At 49.5% G+C, this 19,651-nt stretch overlaps 1 protein-coding gene across 1 annotated transcript; it reads left to right on the top strand.

Annotated features, from left to right (window-relative positions):
* The first annotated feature begins 1,572 nt into the window (after positions 1 to 1,572).
* GSG1L2 (GSG1 like 2) lies at positions 1,573 to 17,823 on the top strand. Its single transcript, XM_047834107.1, has 5 exons — positions 1,573 to 1,879; positions 10,337 to 10,384; positions 11,778 to 11,930; positions 13,977 to 14,088; positions 17,565 to 17,823. Exons 1-5 carry the CDS (start codon positions 1,573 to 1,575, stop codon positions 17,821 to 17,823), a joined length of 879 nt encoding a protein of 292 aa, XP_047690063.1.
* Positions 17,824 to 19,651: the final 1,828 nt, after the last annotated feature.

Below are 19,651 nucleotides of genomic sequence, written 5' to 3'. Positions count from 1 at the left end.
CCCACAGGGCACTGCCTTCTCCCCTGCCCGCCCAGCCCGGTGATTCTCTGGTACATCTGGGGGTACATCTGAGGGGTCATACCGTCTAGGACCCGTGTGTTTCCATGTAGGACCACGTGGAATCTTCTGTGATGTTTTTCCTGTTCTTATTCCTGCATCAGTGTCCTCCGCCTGAGAAGTGACTGTAGTGCCCTCTGTGTCACCACTCCCGGAGAGCCCCCATGACAAGGACAGGACTGAGGGTGCCAACGGGTGTGCCTGCCGGCTTTGGAGACCCCAGGACGGTGCTGGGTGCCACACCCCTGCTCTACACAGCCCCGAGGCCCCAGAGGAGGCTGCCTGAACCTTGAGTCTCTCCGTCCCCGAAGCAGGACGTTGTCTTTGGCAGTCCCTGTCTCTGTAGGGTTGGGCACGGAGCAGGCTGGGGCAGGCTGCAGGATTCCAAATTTCTGGAACCCAACCCTGAGCACCCCAATGGATGCAAAAGGCAAGCGGGGGGTGGTCCAGACTCACCCAGACACCTGCCCATACGCCCCTGGTCTTCATCAAGCACCGACCTCCTCCATACAAACCAAAGTGTGGAAGCAACCCAAGTGTCCGTGGACAGATCAACAAACAAAATGTGGTCTATCCACACCAGGGATGCCACAGAACCTTCCAAAGGAAGGAAATTCTGGGGGCGCCTAGGGGGGCTCAATTGGTGGATTGTGCAACTTTTGATCTTGGGGTCATGAGTTTGAGCCCCACGTTTGCTATAAAGATGACTTAAAAATATCTGGGATGCCTTGGGGGGGCTCAGTCGGTTGAGCGTCTGACTCTTGGTTTCGACTCAGGTCATGATCTCACGGTTTGTGAGTTCCAGCCCCTACACTGGGCTCTATGCTCACAGCATAAAGCCCGCTTGGGATTCTGTCTCTCTATCGCTCTCTGCCCCTCCCCCATTCACTATCTCTCTAAAGAAATAAAAGGAAACTTAAAAAATACATAAAAACGAAGGAAACTATGACCCCTGCTATGACACCAGTGAACCTTGAGGACATTACACTGAGTGAAAGAAGCCGGTCAGGAAGAGGAGGTACTGCATGACCCCACCCGTGTGAGGTCCCCGGAGTGGCCGAGTTGGTAGAGACAGGAAGTGGAGTGGCAGGTGCCCGGGCCGGGGACAGGGAAGGGGAGCTCCGCCCCCGGGGTCCCAAGATGAAGAGGGGACTAGAGACTGGGGCACAGCAGTATGAAAGTAGAAAATGGTCACCATGGTGAATTTTGTCTTGTGCGTATTTTACCCCGGGTTTAAAAAGACAAAAACAGAGCCGGCATGGTCCTACACACCCACACCCTGGGGAGGGTGGGGGCGCGAACGCAGCTGATGGGAACACGTCGGCTTCGTGCTTTCTTTCTCCCGCGGCTTCTCAGGCCACAGGCGCGCACACGGGCGTCACACGCTGGGGGGCCCCCGGGGATGGGAGAGAAGCCCGTAAGGGTGCCAGATGGCAGGGCTGAGAGGGGCGGGCAGCACGCGGAGGCAGGGAGGCGGCCCGCTGCTCATCCCGAGGCCGCACGCCTCCTCCAGCCATGGACGGGGCCGGGAGACAGCAGGTGCACACCCTACTGCCCGTCTGCCTCGCCCTGGCCTTCTCCCTCGCCGCCCTGGGCAGCAGCCACTGGTGCGAGGGGACCCGCAGGGTGGCAAAGCCTCTGTGCCAGGACCTTCCGGGAGGGCTGGGATGCATTCATCTCAACAGGGGCCACGGCAGTGGCAGGAGGGACGACGAGAGCCAGGCCGTCCAGTACATTTGGGAGACGGGAGACGACAGGTTCATCCAGAGCCGGTTCCACGTGGGGCTCTGGCAGTCCTGTGAGGAAAACCTCGGCAGCGCAGGTGAGCGAGCGTGGCCGCAGGTGCTGGGGGTGGGGGCGACAGAGGCAGGGGCTCGGGAGCCAGGCTGCCTGGGTTTGAATCCCAGTGCTGCTGCTGACAGCCTCTGTATCCTTGGGTGAGCTTCTTCACCTCTCTGGGCCTCCGTTTTCTCATCTGTGAAATAGGATGACAGCAGTATGTCAGCAAGAGTTATTATAAGGCGTAAATGACTGGCTTCCCTGCCTTGCAACAGTGCCTGATGTGGGGTGTTTGTAAGAATGCGCTTTGACCATTTGCTAGTGTCTACCCAATCCCCCGAGAACCCAAAGTGGCCCCGTCTGACCCTAAACCGCATCCTTGCGCTTTTTAGGGGGTCTTGAAATGTCAGGTTCTCAGGGGCACCTGGGGGGCTCTGTCGGTTAAGCGTCTGACTCTTGATTTCAGCTCAGGTCATGATCTCACGGTTCGTGGGTTCGAGCCCCGCATCAGGCCCCACACTGATAATGTGGAGCCTTCTTGGGATTCTTTCTGTCTGCCCCTTACTCTATCTCTCCCTCAAAATAAATAAATAAACTTAAAAATAAAATTTAAAAACTTACAAAAAAAAAAAAAGAAATGGCAAGTTCTCTTGGAAAATTGACTTTTATCATCATCGGTGGGAAAGGATCCTCCCTCTTGGGGGGCACCTTCAAGAAGTAAGAATCCTTAACAAGCTAGACCTTTGTCTCTGGAAATCCTTGCAATAACCCTGCATGGGTACTCTATACCCATAGAGTAGGTATTATTTCCTCAGCTCACAAGTGAGGAAACTGAGGCTCAGAGTTTCAGGTCATATGGCTGGCGAGCCCAACCCTGCTTTTGCCATATTACTCAGCCCCGGTTCCATATCTTTTGAACTTCTGCCAGTTGGTAAGGGAAATGGGAGAGGAAGACAAGAGAGAAGAGGGAAGGGAATGGTTGGTATTTGGAACATCTATTTCAGAAAAAAAAAATTTTTTTGTTTTACATCCTAAGGAACTAAGGAGGGAGGAGCTGAACTCTGCAGTGTCATAGAGCCTGAGGGCAAACCCAAGTCCATGCTTGGGGCCACAATGCTCTGCCCTTCCTGCTAGAAAAGCACACCCCTCAAGGTGGAAAGGAGAGGACCTCCCCCCCTTTTTTCTCTTGACCTCAGGCTTAACACATTAAATTTCTTGACCAGCTTTTTGTTTTCCCTGGAGTTTCTAATTGCCTTTTTTCATCCTTATAGCATTAGAGGTTTCTTCTGAGGTCTAAGTAAAAGGCTCCAAGTAGGAACCCTCTCAATGCTGCTTACCCCTCTCCATCCTGCCCCATTGGGGGCCACCAAGGGGCAGTGCCTAGTCTTACCCTTCCATGTGTCTCTGTCAGTACATATGGCCTTTGCTTTAAGTGTGGTACACATGATACAACAGTACCTAGAGCTAAAGCTACTGGAGGGGCCTCCTGCCGCTCTCCTCTGGGGGGTGCCACTATCTTCCTATACGTCCTCTCTCTTTACCCCCACAGACACAGGAGGCTCATGATCCTGCATTCTGGAGGGCACTGAAGGCAGTCTCAGATTTTTAGTTTGTAAAATATAGTCACCAAACCCATAGGCAAGTTGCTTGGGAATTTCCACTCCCCTTCCAAGTCCCCACGTGAGGTCTGCCTACTTCTATTTCCATAGCTGCATATAAGCACCACTCCGGTTATCAAATGTTTGTTGTGCATGAGAATCGCCCAGCAAGTTAATACAAGTCCAGGTGCCCAGTGCAGGAGATTCTGATTCGATAGATCTAAATGGGGTCTAGATATCCACAGTCTTTTTTAAAATATGTATGTATATTTAAGTAAGGTAATATTTATACATAGATAAGAGATCAAATCATTTAAAAACACTTATAAGAGAAACCAACAGTTGCCTGCTGCCTTCCTGTTCTATAACCTGGTCCCACCCTTCAGAGAAACCACTTTTAGCTCAGTTGTTTCTTCTGGTATTTGCCTCCATGTTTCAAAAACCATATGCTGTCTTCATGTTAGACGTGATTTATTGACTTCCTGTCATGACAGATAAGGATAAATCTCTCATACCACCACATCCTATGTTCTCCCATCTTCCTAATATACTTATATTGTTGTTTTCTATAAATCAATAAACCAATAATTATTTAGACTGTATAAATATTGTTCATTACAGAATCAAGGAGGTGCTACCAGTACATTAAATTTCTTGTACAGCCTTTTGCTTTCCCTGGAGTTCCTAATTGCCTTTTCTTTTCCCATCCTCATAGCATTGTTTTTTATTCCCCTCAGCTCTCTTTTCTATCTGGTGTTATCTGTATCTCTAATAAGTTCCCCTGGTGATTAAGACACACACCAGAGTTAGAGAAGCATGCCCTGGGGTATAGCAAAGCCCTCTGGAAAGGGCATTCCGAGCAGCATGGAACAAATTCGCTAAAAAGCATTTCCTTGTCAAGCACAAGATGAGGGGAATGGGGGAATACAAAGGTGAGTGGACCACAGTGGTGAGGATCGAGATGAAACTAAAACAAGGAAAAATATGACCATGGTTACCGCAAAGATTCACATATGATATTGGAATAGAAAGGAGAAAGAGGTTATTCATAGCTCTGGGCATGGCGAAGGCTTCATAAAGGAGGTGGCCACTGTACCTCCAAGCAGGACAGTGGCTTTAATAGGTGGAGATTAGGATATTCCAGGCAGACAGGACAGAGTGTCTGAGGCAGAACAGTCCAGGTATTTGCATTAGAACACAAAGCAGGGTGGAAGGGGAAGCCTCACTACAGAAGAACTTAACCCACGTGTCTCTTCAGTGTCACCCGAGGCAACTCTCCTCCCCTGCCACGCAAGGTCATGGTCACTCCAGGACAAGGATCTGGGCAAGACAGCAAGACAGTCTTCCCTAGAAAGAAACACCTAAATGAACAAGATGAGAAGCACTGCTTCTCAGGAGCCAGGAAATTAGACACCTGTCCCTGAGCTTTCTGATAAAAACCTGTGACCCAGGTGGGAGGAGGGGGGCTTTCTCGACCTAAGCAGAGGCCGACAGCAGAGTTATGGTGCCGTGAGAAGACCTTTCATACTTCTTCCTCCAGAAACCTGGAATCTCCTTGACATTCTACCAACACACACACACACACACACACACACACACACACACACACACACACACACTGCCTTCTTGTGGATCACACCTCTGCAAGGTTTTTAAATATATTGTCAGGAACACAGGCTGAATTCTAAGGAGGGTTGATGTTCTCAACATTTCATGGACAAAGCCAAGTAGAAATAAAGAGTGGAATTCTTGATTCCTTTCTGATTTATGTGCATCTTATATACTTTTTTTTAAATTTTCTTTTTTTTTAATGTTTTTATTTATTTTAGGGACAGAGAGAGACAGAGCATGAGCAGGGGAAGGGCAGAGAGAGAGGGAGACACAGAATCCGGAGCAGGCTCCAGGCTCTGAGCTGTCAGCACAGAGCCCAACGCGGGGCTCGAACCCACAAACCATAAGATCGTGACCTGAGCTGAAGTCAGACTCTCAACCGACTGAGCCACCCAGATGCCCCTCATTCTTTGTAAAAGTCTTACCCAGTCTCCCTCTTTCCCCCCACAGTGTCCAAAACTCAAGAGAAGTTGTCTTATAATTGCCAACGAATAATTTTGTGTCTATCAATCCAAAAAAACCCTCTGCTCACATTTTTTATGCTTCCTAAGATAATAAGTTCATCCAAGTAAACCACAGTCTCTAAATACCGTCATCACTTTATTAAGAGCCAAGAAGAAGCATGTTCTCCAGAACACCTTTTTTTCCCTCGTGTGTTATGAGACGCTCCCAGAGCAAAAAGCTTAGAATGCAATTTTTACTAAAGAGTAACTGAATTAACAGCAAACACACAAAGGAATAAAACAAAAGATACATGCCACAGGTCGCAAACCAATGCCCACAGAAGGTGGTAACAAAAGCAAATGAAGCAAGGTCATCAGGGAATACCAATGACCTTGAAACCTCATCCCCAGATAAAGAGGCAGCCCCTGGCTCAGCTCAACTTTATGGTCACGAGGGCTTACGTGCTCAATGTTGTCAGATCCTCCGAGTTTTCCATAAAAGTAAAATACTTGGAGTTCCCCGTGAAAATCCCCAATTTCAAAGCATCTCGAAAACATTGCATAGGCCCAGGAAAACACACTGGCCGCGGAATATAGCCTGGGGCCCCCAGTTGAAGATCAGTCCCCATAAACATCTGCTTGTAAGTCTCATTTATCACAAGTGTCTGGGAGATTTGGGGTAGACGACAGAAAAGGATTACTCCCCTACTCACGCATACTCTCTCCCAAAAATAAATACACATTAAAAAAAAAAGAGAGAGAGAAGGATTACAGCTGGAGGTGAATGGGAGGGCACCCAAACTGCTCAAAGAGAGAGTCCCGGAGGAGGGGGGAGCTCAGGACACCTGACAGTAAGGACTCCATCCTGGGGAGGCTGCCCCTTGATCTGAGAAAGCCCAGGAAAGGGGTCTCGGGAAGTCCAACACCCCCTCCCCAGCTCTGATGTCCCCAGGGGCATCCCTGGATCTTTTCCTTCTGAATCAGCTCCGTCCTTGCAAAAGCTGACCTTCCAGGGGAGGCTTATCCGGAGTGTGATTTTAGGACATCCTCTGCGCAAGCCACCTCCTCCCATTCCTTTATGCCATTGTCTAAAGTGCCTTTAAATTTTTTTTTTAATGTGTTTATTATTGAGAGACAGAGACAGAGTATGAGCAGGAGAGGGGGAGAAAGAGAAGGAGAGACACAGAATCGGAAGCAGGCTCCAGGCTCCGAGCCGTCAGCACAGAGCCCGACGCGGGGCTCGAACCCACAGACGGAGAGATCATGACCTGAGCCGAAGTCGGACGCTTAGCCGACTGAGCCCCCTGGGGGCCCCTGCCTAACGTGCCTTTAAAGGGGTGCAGCGCCTCTGATCCCACACTCTGAAATGGAGATTTGAAATGAAAGCGTCCAATCAATGAGCCAAGAAAAGGTGTCTGTTTCCAATTCTTTGCCGTTGCACTAAACCCCAAAGGTCAAGGACCGAGGGGCCTGGGCACCCCATAGAGGGGAGGGGGTGAGGAACAAGCAGAGAGAGATGCCCGAGTCCAGCACCGGGGACCCGGACACCAGTTCCCAAGCTGGCATGTTGCCCTGCTTGGCTGGTGAAACTGTATCGCCAAGCTCCGTTAACACCCGCCTCTCTGGCTTCGTGGGATTTATGAAGATTTTTCCTTTTAATCCCGCTGGCCTCATTCAAAAGGAACACCATTTCTGAGGATTCAGATTAATCAAGGGGTCACGACGGCCTGACATCTGGCCCAGGCTGACCTCAGCCTTCTAAGCTATTGTGAATTCTCCTAATCTCCTTGGCCGGCCTCTGCTTTCTTTTCTGCCCTGCCCCTGGCTCTGCACCTGGCCTCCATTTTATTCCTGAGAGAAAGGGCGGCCCTCCAGGGAAGGCAAGAGAGAGAATTCGTCCTCCGTGCATTATGGAGAAAGACAGCAGGTGGGTGATGTGCATAAGGCACTGGGTCTCAGGTGTTTCGATTCCTGACTCTACCCACCTGTTTGTGCCTGGCCTCCAGATCTGTCAAATGTGGCTGTGTGCACTTGTCTTTATCGATAACAAAACACTCAAAAAAAAAAAAAAACAAATAAAAACATAAGGCAGTTCACAGAATCCTTTCGCAACTTTGTCATTGGAGGACTTCTATCACACCCACTTCACAGATGAAGAGACCGAGGTTCAGAGTGGTCCGATTACTGAATGGCAGAACCAGGCACAGAGGCCAGGCCTTGAGGATTTACGTGCCCCATTCTGTCCTTGACACGCACTTGTTCCCCCCTGCCGGCCTCACTCATTGGGTCTCGTGGGGATGACGCGGGGGCTTACGTGAAGAAGCACTCCTCGGCCCCAAAAGGGCTCTCTGAGAGCAGCGTGTGAGTGTGGAGATGTCCCCAGTGCAATGGCGACTTCCTTGGTACAACCAGGAAAAACTGGCCGATGTTTTGCTGCTGCGACCCTAACACCGTGCCCACTGCCAAAATCGGAGAATCTTCAGGAAAACGGTTGCATCCATCCAAAGTGGGCTTAATTCAAAAGCTGAATGGGCCACCGCGGCTACAGATTGGCAGACGGGTCCCCAGTGCTGTCATCCTCACCCCCAGGCTGTGTAAGTGCCCTCCCTCGGGTCATGTGACGGGTAAAGCCTGCGACACGTTCGCCAGAAAGAATCCCATCAGGGCAGCTCAACCAAGTGGCTGTATCATAAACCCAGCCTTTGTTCCTCTTCTTCCCGGAGCCCAGCAGAGGCGCAGGGCAGACGTGGGAAGCAATGAGGCCCCAGGGCGCTTGGTGTTTCGTGAGGACAAGCGTGGCCAATCTGAAGGTCTGTGGCATTTAGACGTGCACCACCGTGAGCGTGCACCTGTTCGTGCGGACGGTCCTTCCCGCATGAGCCTGACGCCATAGAAGGTGAACCAAAGGGAAGGGCTGTGTGTTGAGGAAGCAAGGCCATCAAAGAAGAGGAACCTTGACTCAGCACTGGAGGAATAGGGAGCCACTGCAGGTTCTTGAGTAGGAGAGTTACCTGGGGTTTTCTCTCCTACAAAGGAGAAATAATTTCTGCGGTCTAAAGATGCTCCCCCAAGCTTCCTTCTGTCCCTGAAAACTTCCAGGAAAGGTAGGTGACGTGACCCTGGCCCTCAGGATACTTACAGTGTGCTATATTTAATAACAATCTGTGCCCTAACCACATGCAAACAGCCCCCAGTACAACTCATTTTATTTCAGGGAGATTTCGGTGCGTAGGAACTGAGAGCGGCTTTCCTGTCCATTATTTCATTAAATCCTTGACGCGAGGCCAACGCGGGGACCACTAAGTTTGGTTTAGGGCTGAGAAAGCCATTCCTTTGGAGAGGCAGTGATCTGTGCCCCAACTGGCCCTGTTTTAGTTCCCACCAGCCCAGATGGGGAGCAGCTCCGGGGCTCAGGCTTGTCTGCATCCTCCGGCACCTTCCGGGCTGTGCACCAGATTGCATCCAGTCAGTGATGCAGCAGGGGCGGTGTCCTAATGCGGCCCGAGTCCTAATGCTCCTGTACCGGTCACTTACCCTCAGGGGTCCTTGGAGCCACTCCCCTGAACTCTGCAGGGAAGAAGCAGGTGATTGTGCAGGCATCTGGGCATCTGTCATGGCAGACGATACTCCCAGGCTTCCGGGACCCTTCCGGAACACGAAATAAGCAGCCTCTGGTGCACACGCAGTAACTCCCCCCGTCCTTCCACGCTCCAGAAAGCTCGATGGGATGCCAACAGCAAGGTCACTTGGTAACAGCTCTGAATCTGCTCCAGTGTGTTTTTTAAAATCATTACAGGGGCGCCCGGGTGGCTCAGTCGGTTAAGCGTCTGACTTCAGCTCAGGTCATGATCTCACCGTTCATGAGTTCGAGCCCCACGTTGGGCTCTGTGCTGACAGCTCAGAGCCTGGAGCCTCTTCCGATTCTGTGTCTCCCTCTCTCTCTGCTTCACTCCCCTGCTTGCACTCTGTTTCTCTCTCTCTCTCTCTCTCACAAAAATAAACATTAAAAATTAAAAAAAAAAAAAACAATACAAACTTTGTTCCTTTCCCTCTAACCAGAGACAAACTGAGACTCATACCATAACGGAAGCTGTTTGGGAAGGTGAGAACCTGTGGTCTAAGGCTCACAGTATCAGCCCAGACCGGCTGGATTATGCCTCAGTAACAAACAACCCCCAAATCCCAGGGGTTTAAATCAACAAGTTCATCCCTAGTTCATTCCACATGTATTTTTTAGGTTGGCGAAGGGTGACTCCTCCCTACAGCTATCCAGGGACCCAGGCTGATGGGGACTCCATTGGGACAGGCGCTTCTGTGATCACAGAGACAGGGGAACAAGAACCAGAACATTGGCTCTTAAAGCTTCTGACCAGAAGTGGCCCACCCCATGCCAGCTCCCAGTTCATTGGCCAAAGGAAGTCCTATGGCCAAGCCTGGATTCACCACGATGGGATTGAATCATGTTCCTATTGGGGGGTGGGTGGGGTGGGTAGGGGGGCCAGCACATGTCTGTGAACAGTAAAGCCATCTGCCACATCCCCCAATCCTTGTTTGAAATGACCTGGGATAGGGGTGCCCGGGCGGCTCAGTCGGTTGTGCGTCTGACTTCGGCTCAGATCATGATATCACGGTTCCCGAGTTCGAGCCCCGCATCGGGCTCTGTGCTGACAGCTCGGAGCCTGGAGCCTGCTTGGGATTCTGCGTCTCCCTCTCTCTCTGCCCCTCCTCCACTCATGCTCTGTCTCTCTCTCCCCATTAAAATGACCCTGGATAGTCTGTCCCTAAGAGAGTGAGGGTGCTAGAAACACAGTTACTCCTCCTTATGAGTATATTCTCTTTGTGTTCTAGGTGAAAAGTGTAGAAGTTTCCAGAGTATAATACCAGCTGAAGAACACGGTAAATACCCATGTTCTGTCCACCAGGGCGCCTCACAGCTTGGGTCACTTTGATTGTGTGTGTTGGGGGAGACGGGGGGAGGGGCGGAGACACGAGAGAGCTCTTTGTGGTTTTTCCACAAAGTCAAGTCTAAGCGCTGGAACCACTTGCCCCCTGCATGTGCCCTGTAGTCGTCAGGGGTGCTGGAAAAGGTGGTACAACCGAACTTGCCGGTGGGGAGGGGCGAGAAGCCCTGACCGGTAGTGTTTACCGGGTCCCAGGGCATGCATACGCCCACGGTGGCCCACGGCGGACACAGGGCTGGGAAGAGATGGGCTCCCGCACGCTTCGTCTTCTCTGTGCCGCTCATCAAATCCGTGATGGTTTCGCGGGGTCTGTTTCCCTAGCGGGAGTGCAGGTTTTGTGAAGGCTGGATCTACACCTGTTTCGCCCATTGCTGGGGCCCCAGGACGCAGCTCACAGACACCAGCTTCCCTCCCTGTTCCTCGGTCTTCTTACCTCCACCTGCAGCACAGTGTCTCCTAGAAGCGGGTGGGATGCCCTCCGGAGGGCAAAGGATCAGCCCACACAGATACAAACAAGGTTTCGGGATCTCTAACCAGGGCTCCTAAACGCTCAGCCGCCTCTGCCTTCTTCCTTAAGTTTGGTGTCTTCTTTAAAAAACCAAGATTGGGGCGCCTGGGTGGCTCAGTCGGTTGAGCGTCCGACTTCGGTTCAGGTCACGGTCTCACGGTCTGTGGGTTTGAGCCCCGCGTCCGGCTCTGTGCTGACAGCTTGGAGCCTGGAGCCCGCTTCGGATTCTGCATCTCCCTCTCTCTCTGCCCCAACCCACTCGCATCCTGTCTCTCTCTCAAAAATAAATAAAACATTATAAAAAAATAAAAAATAAATAAAAGGACCAAGATAAAGTCTTCTGGTCAAATCCAAACAACGTACTAACTTCCGAACTGGGGAATAGAGAGGCCCCCCCCCCCCAGCCTCTGTCCTGTCCCCACATCAGACTCCTGCTTTATTGTTGTTGTTTTTATTTTTTTCCCCCTCCCAGCGAAGGACAATCTGTTTTAAAAAATATTTTTAATGTTTATTTATTTTTGAGAGAGAGAGAGAGAGAGAGAGAGACAGAGACAGAGCATGAGCAGGGGAGGGGCAGAGAGAGAGGGAGACAATCCGAAGCAGGGTCCAGGCTCTGAGCTGTCAGCACAGAGCCCGACGCGGGGCTCGAACTCACAAACAGTGAGATCATGACCTGAGCCAAAGTCGGATGCTCAACCGACTGAGCCATCCAGGCCACCCTGTTTTTGTGTCTTAGAAGGGAACAGGATCAAAGGGTTCGACATCACGGTGCTTCTGAACTCTCCAGGCTCAGTGTCTCTATCACCCTCACACTTTGCAGGACTTTTGTGGCTGTCCATTGGGGCCGAGATCCTGAACATCCTTCTGGTGTTGACGAGTGCCGTCCTCCTGGGCTCCGGAGTGAGTTCTCAGAGCGCTGGTTTCCGCTGGCTCAATGTGGATGCTTCTGTAGCCATCCTCACGGTGCTCGCAGGTACTTGTCGACAGCAACCAACAGGTGATTCCCCACAGCCTGTCCCAGCGGGAGGGACAAAGCTCCGGGCTGTCTGTCCCCACTGCCAAAGTGCAGGCTGGCTCTTCTCCTGTCAACGGCCCGTTCAGCAGGATGGCTGGCTGGTCCACCGGAGAAGTCACTGAATAAATCCCACTGGAGGGGCAGGGGGCGGGGGAAAGCAATGATGCTTTGGCTGACGGATGAAAAGAAAGAGGATGGAAAATAAAATGTATTACTGGGTCTTTATCACAACCCTAGGAAGGAGACACATTGGCTCTGAGAACAGAAATTGCCTAATGTAGCACAGTAGTTTGTCAGGAAATCCTACCTGGGTGTCAGTTCTCTGCTACGTGAGTGCTGTGTGACCCCAGGCAAGTTACTCAACCTCTCTAAGCCAGCTACCTCCAGTGGCTATAGTGATGACTAAGTAAATGCACCTACTCTGTGGGAAGAATGCAAGAAATGGTTGCTTGCTGAAAGTCATTATCAAGCTCGATGTACGTGTAAGAATAAAGAACTCCCTTTCTTTGGGGTGGCGGTCTTCCTTCTGTATCCTCCTCTGTATCAGAGCAGCTTCATTTGGTCTCCTGAGTGGCCTTTCCATCAAGAAAAGGACCCCCAACACATGACTTCCTTTGTTTCTCTGTCCCCATACTCCAAGCCCTGCTAACAGTGCATCAGTCCAGCTGGGAGCTCACTTCTGTGCGTGATAAGTATCAGGAGTCTTTCCCAAGCTTTATCATCAGCGAATAGGGTGATAAAATCCAATTTCTGGATCTTCATAACAAAGAGGTAGGCCATGGGCTCTTGGAGACTCCTCCCCAGGTCCTGGCACCCTCCAGTGCTCCCCCCGACCCCTACCAAGGTCATGAGTAAGCCTCTTTCTGGATGTCTGTTCAGTTCAAGTGTGCAAACACAGTTTCAGGTAGACTGTTGGAGGGTTTACATCACAAGGACTTTAGATGGCCCATTAATATATAAATAATTGCCCCCACCAATTAAAACTCATTTCTAGGGGCGCCTGGGTGGCGCAGTCGGTTAAGCGTCCGACTTCGGCCAGGTCACGATCTCGCGGTCCGTGAGTTCGAGCCCCGCGTCGGGCTCTGGGCTGATGGCTCGGAGCCTGGAGCCTGTTTCTGATTCTGTGTCTCCCTCTCTCTCTGCCCCTCCCCCGTTCATGCTCTGTCTCTCTCTGTCCCAAAAATAAATAAACGTTGAAAAAAAAATTTTATAAAAAAAAAATAAAAAAAAAAAAATAAAATAAAACTCATTTCTATTTGGGCCCCTGAAGCTGATCCCTACCTGGCCACCATTGGCCATACATTTATCCAATGAAAACACGCCTGAGATTAGACTCCCAGCAAAAGAAAGACACAACGAAACAGCCAGCATTTAAAAATGAAATCCAAGGCAACTTCCTTGGGTTTTTTAATGTTTATTTATTTCGAGAGAGAGAGAAAGAGCTCGAGCAGGGGAGGGGCAGAGAGAAAGGGAGAGAAAGAATCCCAAGCAGTCTCCATGCCATCAGCACAGAGCTCGAGGTGAGGCTCGAACTCACAAAATGTGAGATCATGACCTGATCCGAAATCAAGAGTTGGATGCTCAACCGACTGAGCCACCCAGGCTTGCCCCCCGTACTCAGATTTTTCCCTAAAGTATCCCAGAGTTAGCAAACCATCCACACGCAAAACAAGTAACAGAACAGAACCCCGTGGAGTGTGGCTTCAGGCCAAATGTGGTCCAAGGACCCCTCCGCTGCACAGGGAAGGAGAGACTGGAGCATCGGTGCCTCTGAGCACAGGGACACAGGGGCATGACACACGGGGAGAGGTGGCCACGGGAGGAACGACACGTCAGAGGAACACACGCCATATGCATTCACGACAACGAGGAACTGGTGTGAATGTGAGACGGGGGACCTGCTTGGAAGGGCTCAAGAAGGACGCTCCTGGGGTTTACATCCAACTCGCGCAAGGTAGGGAAACCCCATCCCCACCTGTGGCTCACAAAGCTTTCCTCGTGCAGGGCTCCTCGGGATGGTGGCCCACATGATGTACACAACCATCTTTCAAATCGCTGTGAACCTTGGTCCCGAAGACTGGAAGCCTCAGACATGGGACTACGGCTGGTCATACTGGTAAGTTGCTGGCCGTGGTGCCCAAGCCCCGACGGACCCGCAGGGTTACACGCAGGTTCTGTAAGACTACCGACCTTGGCCATCGCTCTGCCGTCTGACTTTGGGTTGATTTCTTAACCTTTCTGGAGCCCAGCTCTCTCATCTGGAAGGTGATGAGACCTGTCTCATGTGTCCCTAGGCATTCAAAGAGATTATGTTTGTGAAATCCTTGGCAAAGAGTGAAGCCCTCAAGAAATGGGGATACTGGGGGCTCCTGGGTGGCTCAGTTGGTTGAGTGTCCGACTTTGGCTCAGGTCATGATCTCACGGTTCATGGGTTCGAGCCCCGCATTGGGCTCTGTCCTGATAGCTCAGAGCCTGGAGCCCGGTTCAGCTTCTGTGTCTCCCTCTCTCTCTTCCCCTCCCCCACTCATGTTCTGTCTCTCTCTGTGTCAAAAGTAAACAAACATTAAAAAAAATAATAATAATAAAAATAAAAATAATAAATAAATAAATGGGGATACTGATGTTATCCCATTCTTAAACATGGCTTACGGGGAAGAGTCCTGAGTTATAATGCTGCCTAATAAATACTTCAATCATGAGAGACCCTGCCCCTGCTTCTAATGGACAGATAAGTTGTGTTCCTAACAGAAAGTCTCAGTCATGTCACATTATACAGGGGCGCCTGGGTGGCTCAGTCAGTTAAGCGTCTGACTCTTGATTTCAGCTCAGGTCATGATCCCAGGGTCGTGGGATTGAGCCCCGCGTTGGGCTCCACACTGAGCTTGGGATTCTCTCTCGCTCTCTCTCTCCTCCTCCCCCCACCCCTGCTCGTGATCTCTCTCAAAAAATGGTATTGGTTCCAATATCATTTTGTTTTGTTTTGTTTCCTATTACTTGTAATTACTTAACTTCTAATCAAAGAAGTACATACAAATAGCTTTTAAAACTCAAATACTATTGAACAGGGGTTCCTGGCTATCTCAGTCAGTAGAGTGTATGACTTTTGAACTTGGGGCTGTAAGTCTGAACCCAACATGAGGTGTAGGGATTGCTTAAAAATAATATCTTTTTAAAAAATCATGGGTTGGGGGCGCCTGGGTGGCGCAGTCGGTTAAGCGTCCGACTTCAGCCAGCTCACGATCTCGCGGTCTGTGAGTTCGAGCCCCGCGTCGGGCTCTGGGCTGATGGCTCAGAGCCTGGAGCCTGTTTCCGATTCTGTGTCTCCCTCTCTCTCTGACCCTCCCCCGTTCATGCTCTGTCTCTCTCTGTCCCAAAAATAAATAAATGTTGAAAAAAAAATTAAAAAAAAAATCATGGGTTGGTTAAGCGTCCAACTTCCACTCAGGTTGTGATCTCACCACTCGTGGGTTCGAGCCCTGCGTCGGGCTCTGTGCTGACAGCTCAGAGCCTGAAGCCTGCTTGGGATTCTGCGTCTCCGTCTCTCTCTGCCCCTCCCCTTGCTCTCTTTCTCTCTCAAATATAAATAAAAACATTTAAAGATGTTTAAAAATTGAAAATAAAATGGCATTAAACATAGCAATCTCTCAATTCTGTCTCCCCCTATCCCACTCTTCCAGCTCCAACCAAAACCCTCCACATTCCTCTCCGCTCTGGACCCCCTGCCCGGAGGTTTGCCACGGTGCTGTGAGCAGAGAGCTGTTTCTGGGCCCCATGTCATTATCTAACTTAGTTCACATTCACATTTTGTGGGAGCACATCCCCCAGTAGCTTTCTAAGAAAGGGTTCGAGGAGCAAAGATATGATTTTATTTCATGCATATTTGGAAATGTATTTATCCAATGCTCTATATTTGATAGTTTAGCAGCGTGCGTAATCCTTTGTTGGAAATCATTTTCCCTTAAAATGTTGAAGGTGTGGCTCCATTTCCTTCTAGAATTGACTGCTTCTGGCACGAGTTCCGTACTATTCTGATTCATGTTCCTTTATAGGTAAGCTGCTGCTTTCTACTCTTTATTATTGGTATTCTGAAATGTCAGGATGATGCACCTTGGAGGGAAAATCTCTCATTCACACTCATTCTCCCTTTCCTGTGCTTGACGGGCCCTTCAATCGGAATATTCACATCCTAGAATTCTGGGTTTTTTTTCTGGTGTTATTTCTTTGATTATTTCCATTTCTTAGCTTTCTGTTCCTTCTTTTTTACATTCTTTAAAAATGTCTTTATTATTTATTTTTGATAGTGAGCGTGAGTGGGGGAGGGGCAGAGAGAGAGAGAGAGAGAGAGAGAGAGAGAGAGAGAGACACAGAATCCGAAGCAGGCTCCGGGCTCTGAGCTGTCAGCACAGAGCCTGATGTGGAGCTCAAACCCACAAACTGTGAAATCATCTCCTGAGCCAAAGTCAGATGCTTAACCGACCGAGACACCCAGGCACCCCATGTTTGTTTGTTTTTTAATGTTTATGTATTTTTTAGAGACAGAGTGTGAGCAGGGGAGGGGCAGAGAGAGAGGGAGACACAGAATCAGAAGCAGGCTCCAGGCTCTGAGCTGTCAGCACAGAGCCCAACACGGGGCTTGAACCCATGAACCAGGAGATCGTGACCTGAGCCGAACTCGGATGCTTAACCTACTGAGCCACCCAGGTGCCCTAGGTCTTTCTTGTTTTCTAATTATTCCTTTTCTAAATATCCTGATCTTGCTTTGTTCATGCAATAGCTTCTCATATGTCTCTGTAGATAGTAATCAAAAGGTTTTCTTCTTGGTGTTTTCTTCTGTTCTTAGCTCTTTTCTTTGGATTTTTTTTTCTGTTTGTTGTTGGGCTTTCCCCCTAGATGTTGGTGTCCTTGAGGGTCAAGTCATGTTTAGGGATGATTGGAAACTCTGGAGCGAGTTTAGAACTTAGCTACAGTAGGCTTCTTTGTAGGTAATTGGAGGTGGAGGCTTCTCTTCTAGCTGGGAATTTCGTCCCCCGAAAACACACACTCGTCACTTGGCAGAGGTTCTTTCTCTTTCATTCCTCCTTGTTCTGTGGAAGATGAAAAGTGTAGCTGGACCATCATCTCGGAATGCAACAGGTTTCCAGAGGGTGGGGATATAAAGTAACAACACCCAGGGCTGGTGTCCCGCGTTAGAGCCAAGAGCAACAATAACAAAAAAGCAACACTTCTGTATCAGCAGATCCCATGCTGAGTATTTCCCACACATTAGTTCATTAAATTCCTCACCACCGCCCTGTGTGCAGTGTTACTATCCGTCAAGTTTTGCAGACGAGGAAACTGATACAGAGAGGTGAAGTCATCAGCTCAAGGGTGCACAGTTCCTAAGAGATGGGCGTAAACCTGCAGTGCACACTGGGCACAATGACTCCGAAATCTTTTCCCTTAACAACACTGTTGGCTGGTGTCCGAAACTTGTGATCCAAAGTCCGGGTCCGAGCTCAGTGGAACTACGAGATGGATTTTCATCAGACTGACCTCCCGCAGGAAGGAAACCACAGCCCCACACTCTTCCCTAACTGTGCCTTTTGTTGACAGCCTCGCGTGGGGTTCTTTCGCGCTCTGCATGGCTGTGTCGGTCATGGCCGTGAACAGATACACGGCAGCCCGCCTGGAGTTCATAGAGAAGCAGAGGGTACGGAAAGGCAGTAAGCACTCTCAACACAAATTCCCGGAACCCAAGGCTTCGGAAAGTGTTCGGGAAATGGAAGCTGCTCCCAGCCCTGCCGGGCATGCCCTTGTGAGTGCATCTGAGCACCTGCCACCAAATGCCCCAGGGAAGGTGTCCATGTGCTAGCCACAACCTACCAGCTCTGCAGAGGCAGACCAGCCAGGCACTTACGTCCACAACGAACATCTCTGGGGTGGACTTCAGAAGGCTGTGGTCCGGGTAAACTTTCTACCCATCATCTTACCCTTCATTAAACACCTTTGGCTTCAGCTACTGATTCCCGGTAAAATGCCAGTATCTTTAAGTGAGATCACTCTTACAGAAGATATCAACCATTGACACTCTAGTATAAATCAGCATCTCAGGCTTTCCTGACAGTGAGTTTAATCAACGTAACCAAAGGAGATGGGACACGTGAACACTTAGGGTAAGAAGTTTTGAAGACAGGGGAAAGCAAGGTTCTAACTACCAAAAGTATAAAATGTGCTGCCCGCACATGTTTGTTGACGGAAGAGTATCCAGAAATGTTTTCCCTTAATTAACAGACAAAGATTGATAGCATGCGTGACTATCCCATACTTCCTTTTTTTATTTTCATCAAGAAGCCACGAATTTAAATTTAAAAAATTAGTTTTGTGTTACTTTAAATATATATTCTCTTCGAAATTTCCTAATTTCTACCTATAGTAAAATCTACTTAGAAGCATAATCAAATGATAAAACAAAATGAGAACAGCCGGATGGAATGACACCTTATCGCAACTAAGTAGAACAAATGTTGCAAATGTTGTACTTACATTGCTAGGCACTTTTGCTTCTGAAAATGAACATTGCTATGGGGCTTCCTGGTGGCTCAGTTGGCTGAGCGTTCAACTTTGGCTCAGGTCATGATCTCATGGTTTGTGGGTTCGAGCCCCGCGTCGGGCTCTGTGCTGACAGCTCGGAGCCTGGAGCCCGCTTCGGATTCTGTGTCTCCCTCTCTCTCTGCCCCTCTCCCACTCATGTGCTCTGTCTCTGTCTCTCTCTCAAAAATAAACATTTAAAAAAAAATAAAAAATAAACATTGCTAAACGTGCAAGTTTTGTTTAAAGCAGTGGTGTTCTGCATGGTTCCTAGTGTGTTGTTATAATATTATATAAACTTATCTTATATTTTAAACTAACATATCATCGAGGCCACAGGTTGCTGAATACATAATTTAGGTTGCTGTTTTTGTTTTTAAAATAAGCTGCTAAAGTATAACAACCCTAATTATGCCCTAACTTAGATTCATCTAAAGAAAGTATTCATGTGTTTAGTGAACGTGTCATTTCTGGAAAAATGAACAAACCATCCCTGAATGTTACAAATAAAATCACTTGATCTGCTTATGCCGAATGGTAGCCACAGAATAAGGAGAAGTCAGCTAAGTTCTTCATGTTTGGGGCTCTAGTCAGGTATGTGCCCAATGAATGATGGTCGCATGGAATTTTGTGGTTTGTTGAGCCAGGCATATTTGGAGAGATGTCGGATGGATTTTTGCCAGAATAAGCCCAACCAGGAGGGCGTGCTGAGGTCTCCTGCACTGTTTCCTCGCCTAGAGCAGGGGGGTCCGTACCCAGTGGCCTCTGCCCTCCACAGTGTACAGGGTCCTTTGTATGGTTCATAACCCCTGTGTGTCCATGTAGGAAAGGTTCACAAAGAGACACTCAGTTCGCTTTTAAAAAGCAAAGCAAGGGGCACCTGGGTGGCTCAGTTGGTTAAGCATCAGACTCTTGATTTCGGCTCAGGTCATGATCTCGTGGTTCCTGGTTCCAGCCCCCATCAGGCTCTGTACCGACAGCTCAGAGCCTGCTTGGGATTCTCTCTCCCTCTCTCTGGCCCTCCCCTGCACGCTCTCTCTCCCCCCTCCCCCAAAATAAATAAGATAAACTTAAAAAAATGCAAAAAGCAAAGCAAAACAAGACATATCTGT

Source organism: Prionailurus viverrinus, chromosome E1 (assembly GCF_022837055.1).
Source record: "Prionailurus viverrinus isolate Anna chromosome E1, UM_Priviv_1.0, whole genome shotgun sequence".
NCBI classification, from domain to species: domain Eukaryota; kingdom Metazoa; phylum Chordata; class Mammalia; order Carnivora; family Felidae; genus Prionailurus; species Prionailurus viverrinus.
The sequence above is the reverse complement of the archived record's forward strand: the minus strand, read 5'-3'. Positions and strand labels throughout refer to the sequence as shown.

What these genes read in the sequence shown, in the direction of transcription:
- GSG1L2 (XM_047834107.1), top strand. Translation starts at nt 1,573, where the DNA reads ATGGACGGGGCCGGGAGACAGCAGGTGCACACCCTACTGCCCGTCTGC. An exon ending in AATACCAGCTGAAGAACACG is followed by an intron (nt 10,385 to 11,777) that starts GTAAATACCCAT and finishes CACACTTTGCAG; the next exon opens with GACTTTTGTGGCTGTCCATT. An exon ending in CATCCTCACGGTGCTCGCAG is followed by an intron (nt 11,931 to 13,976) that starts GTACTTGTCGAC and finishes TTCCTCGTGCAG; the next exon opens with GGCTCCTCGGGATGGTGGCC.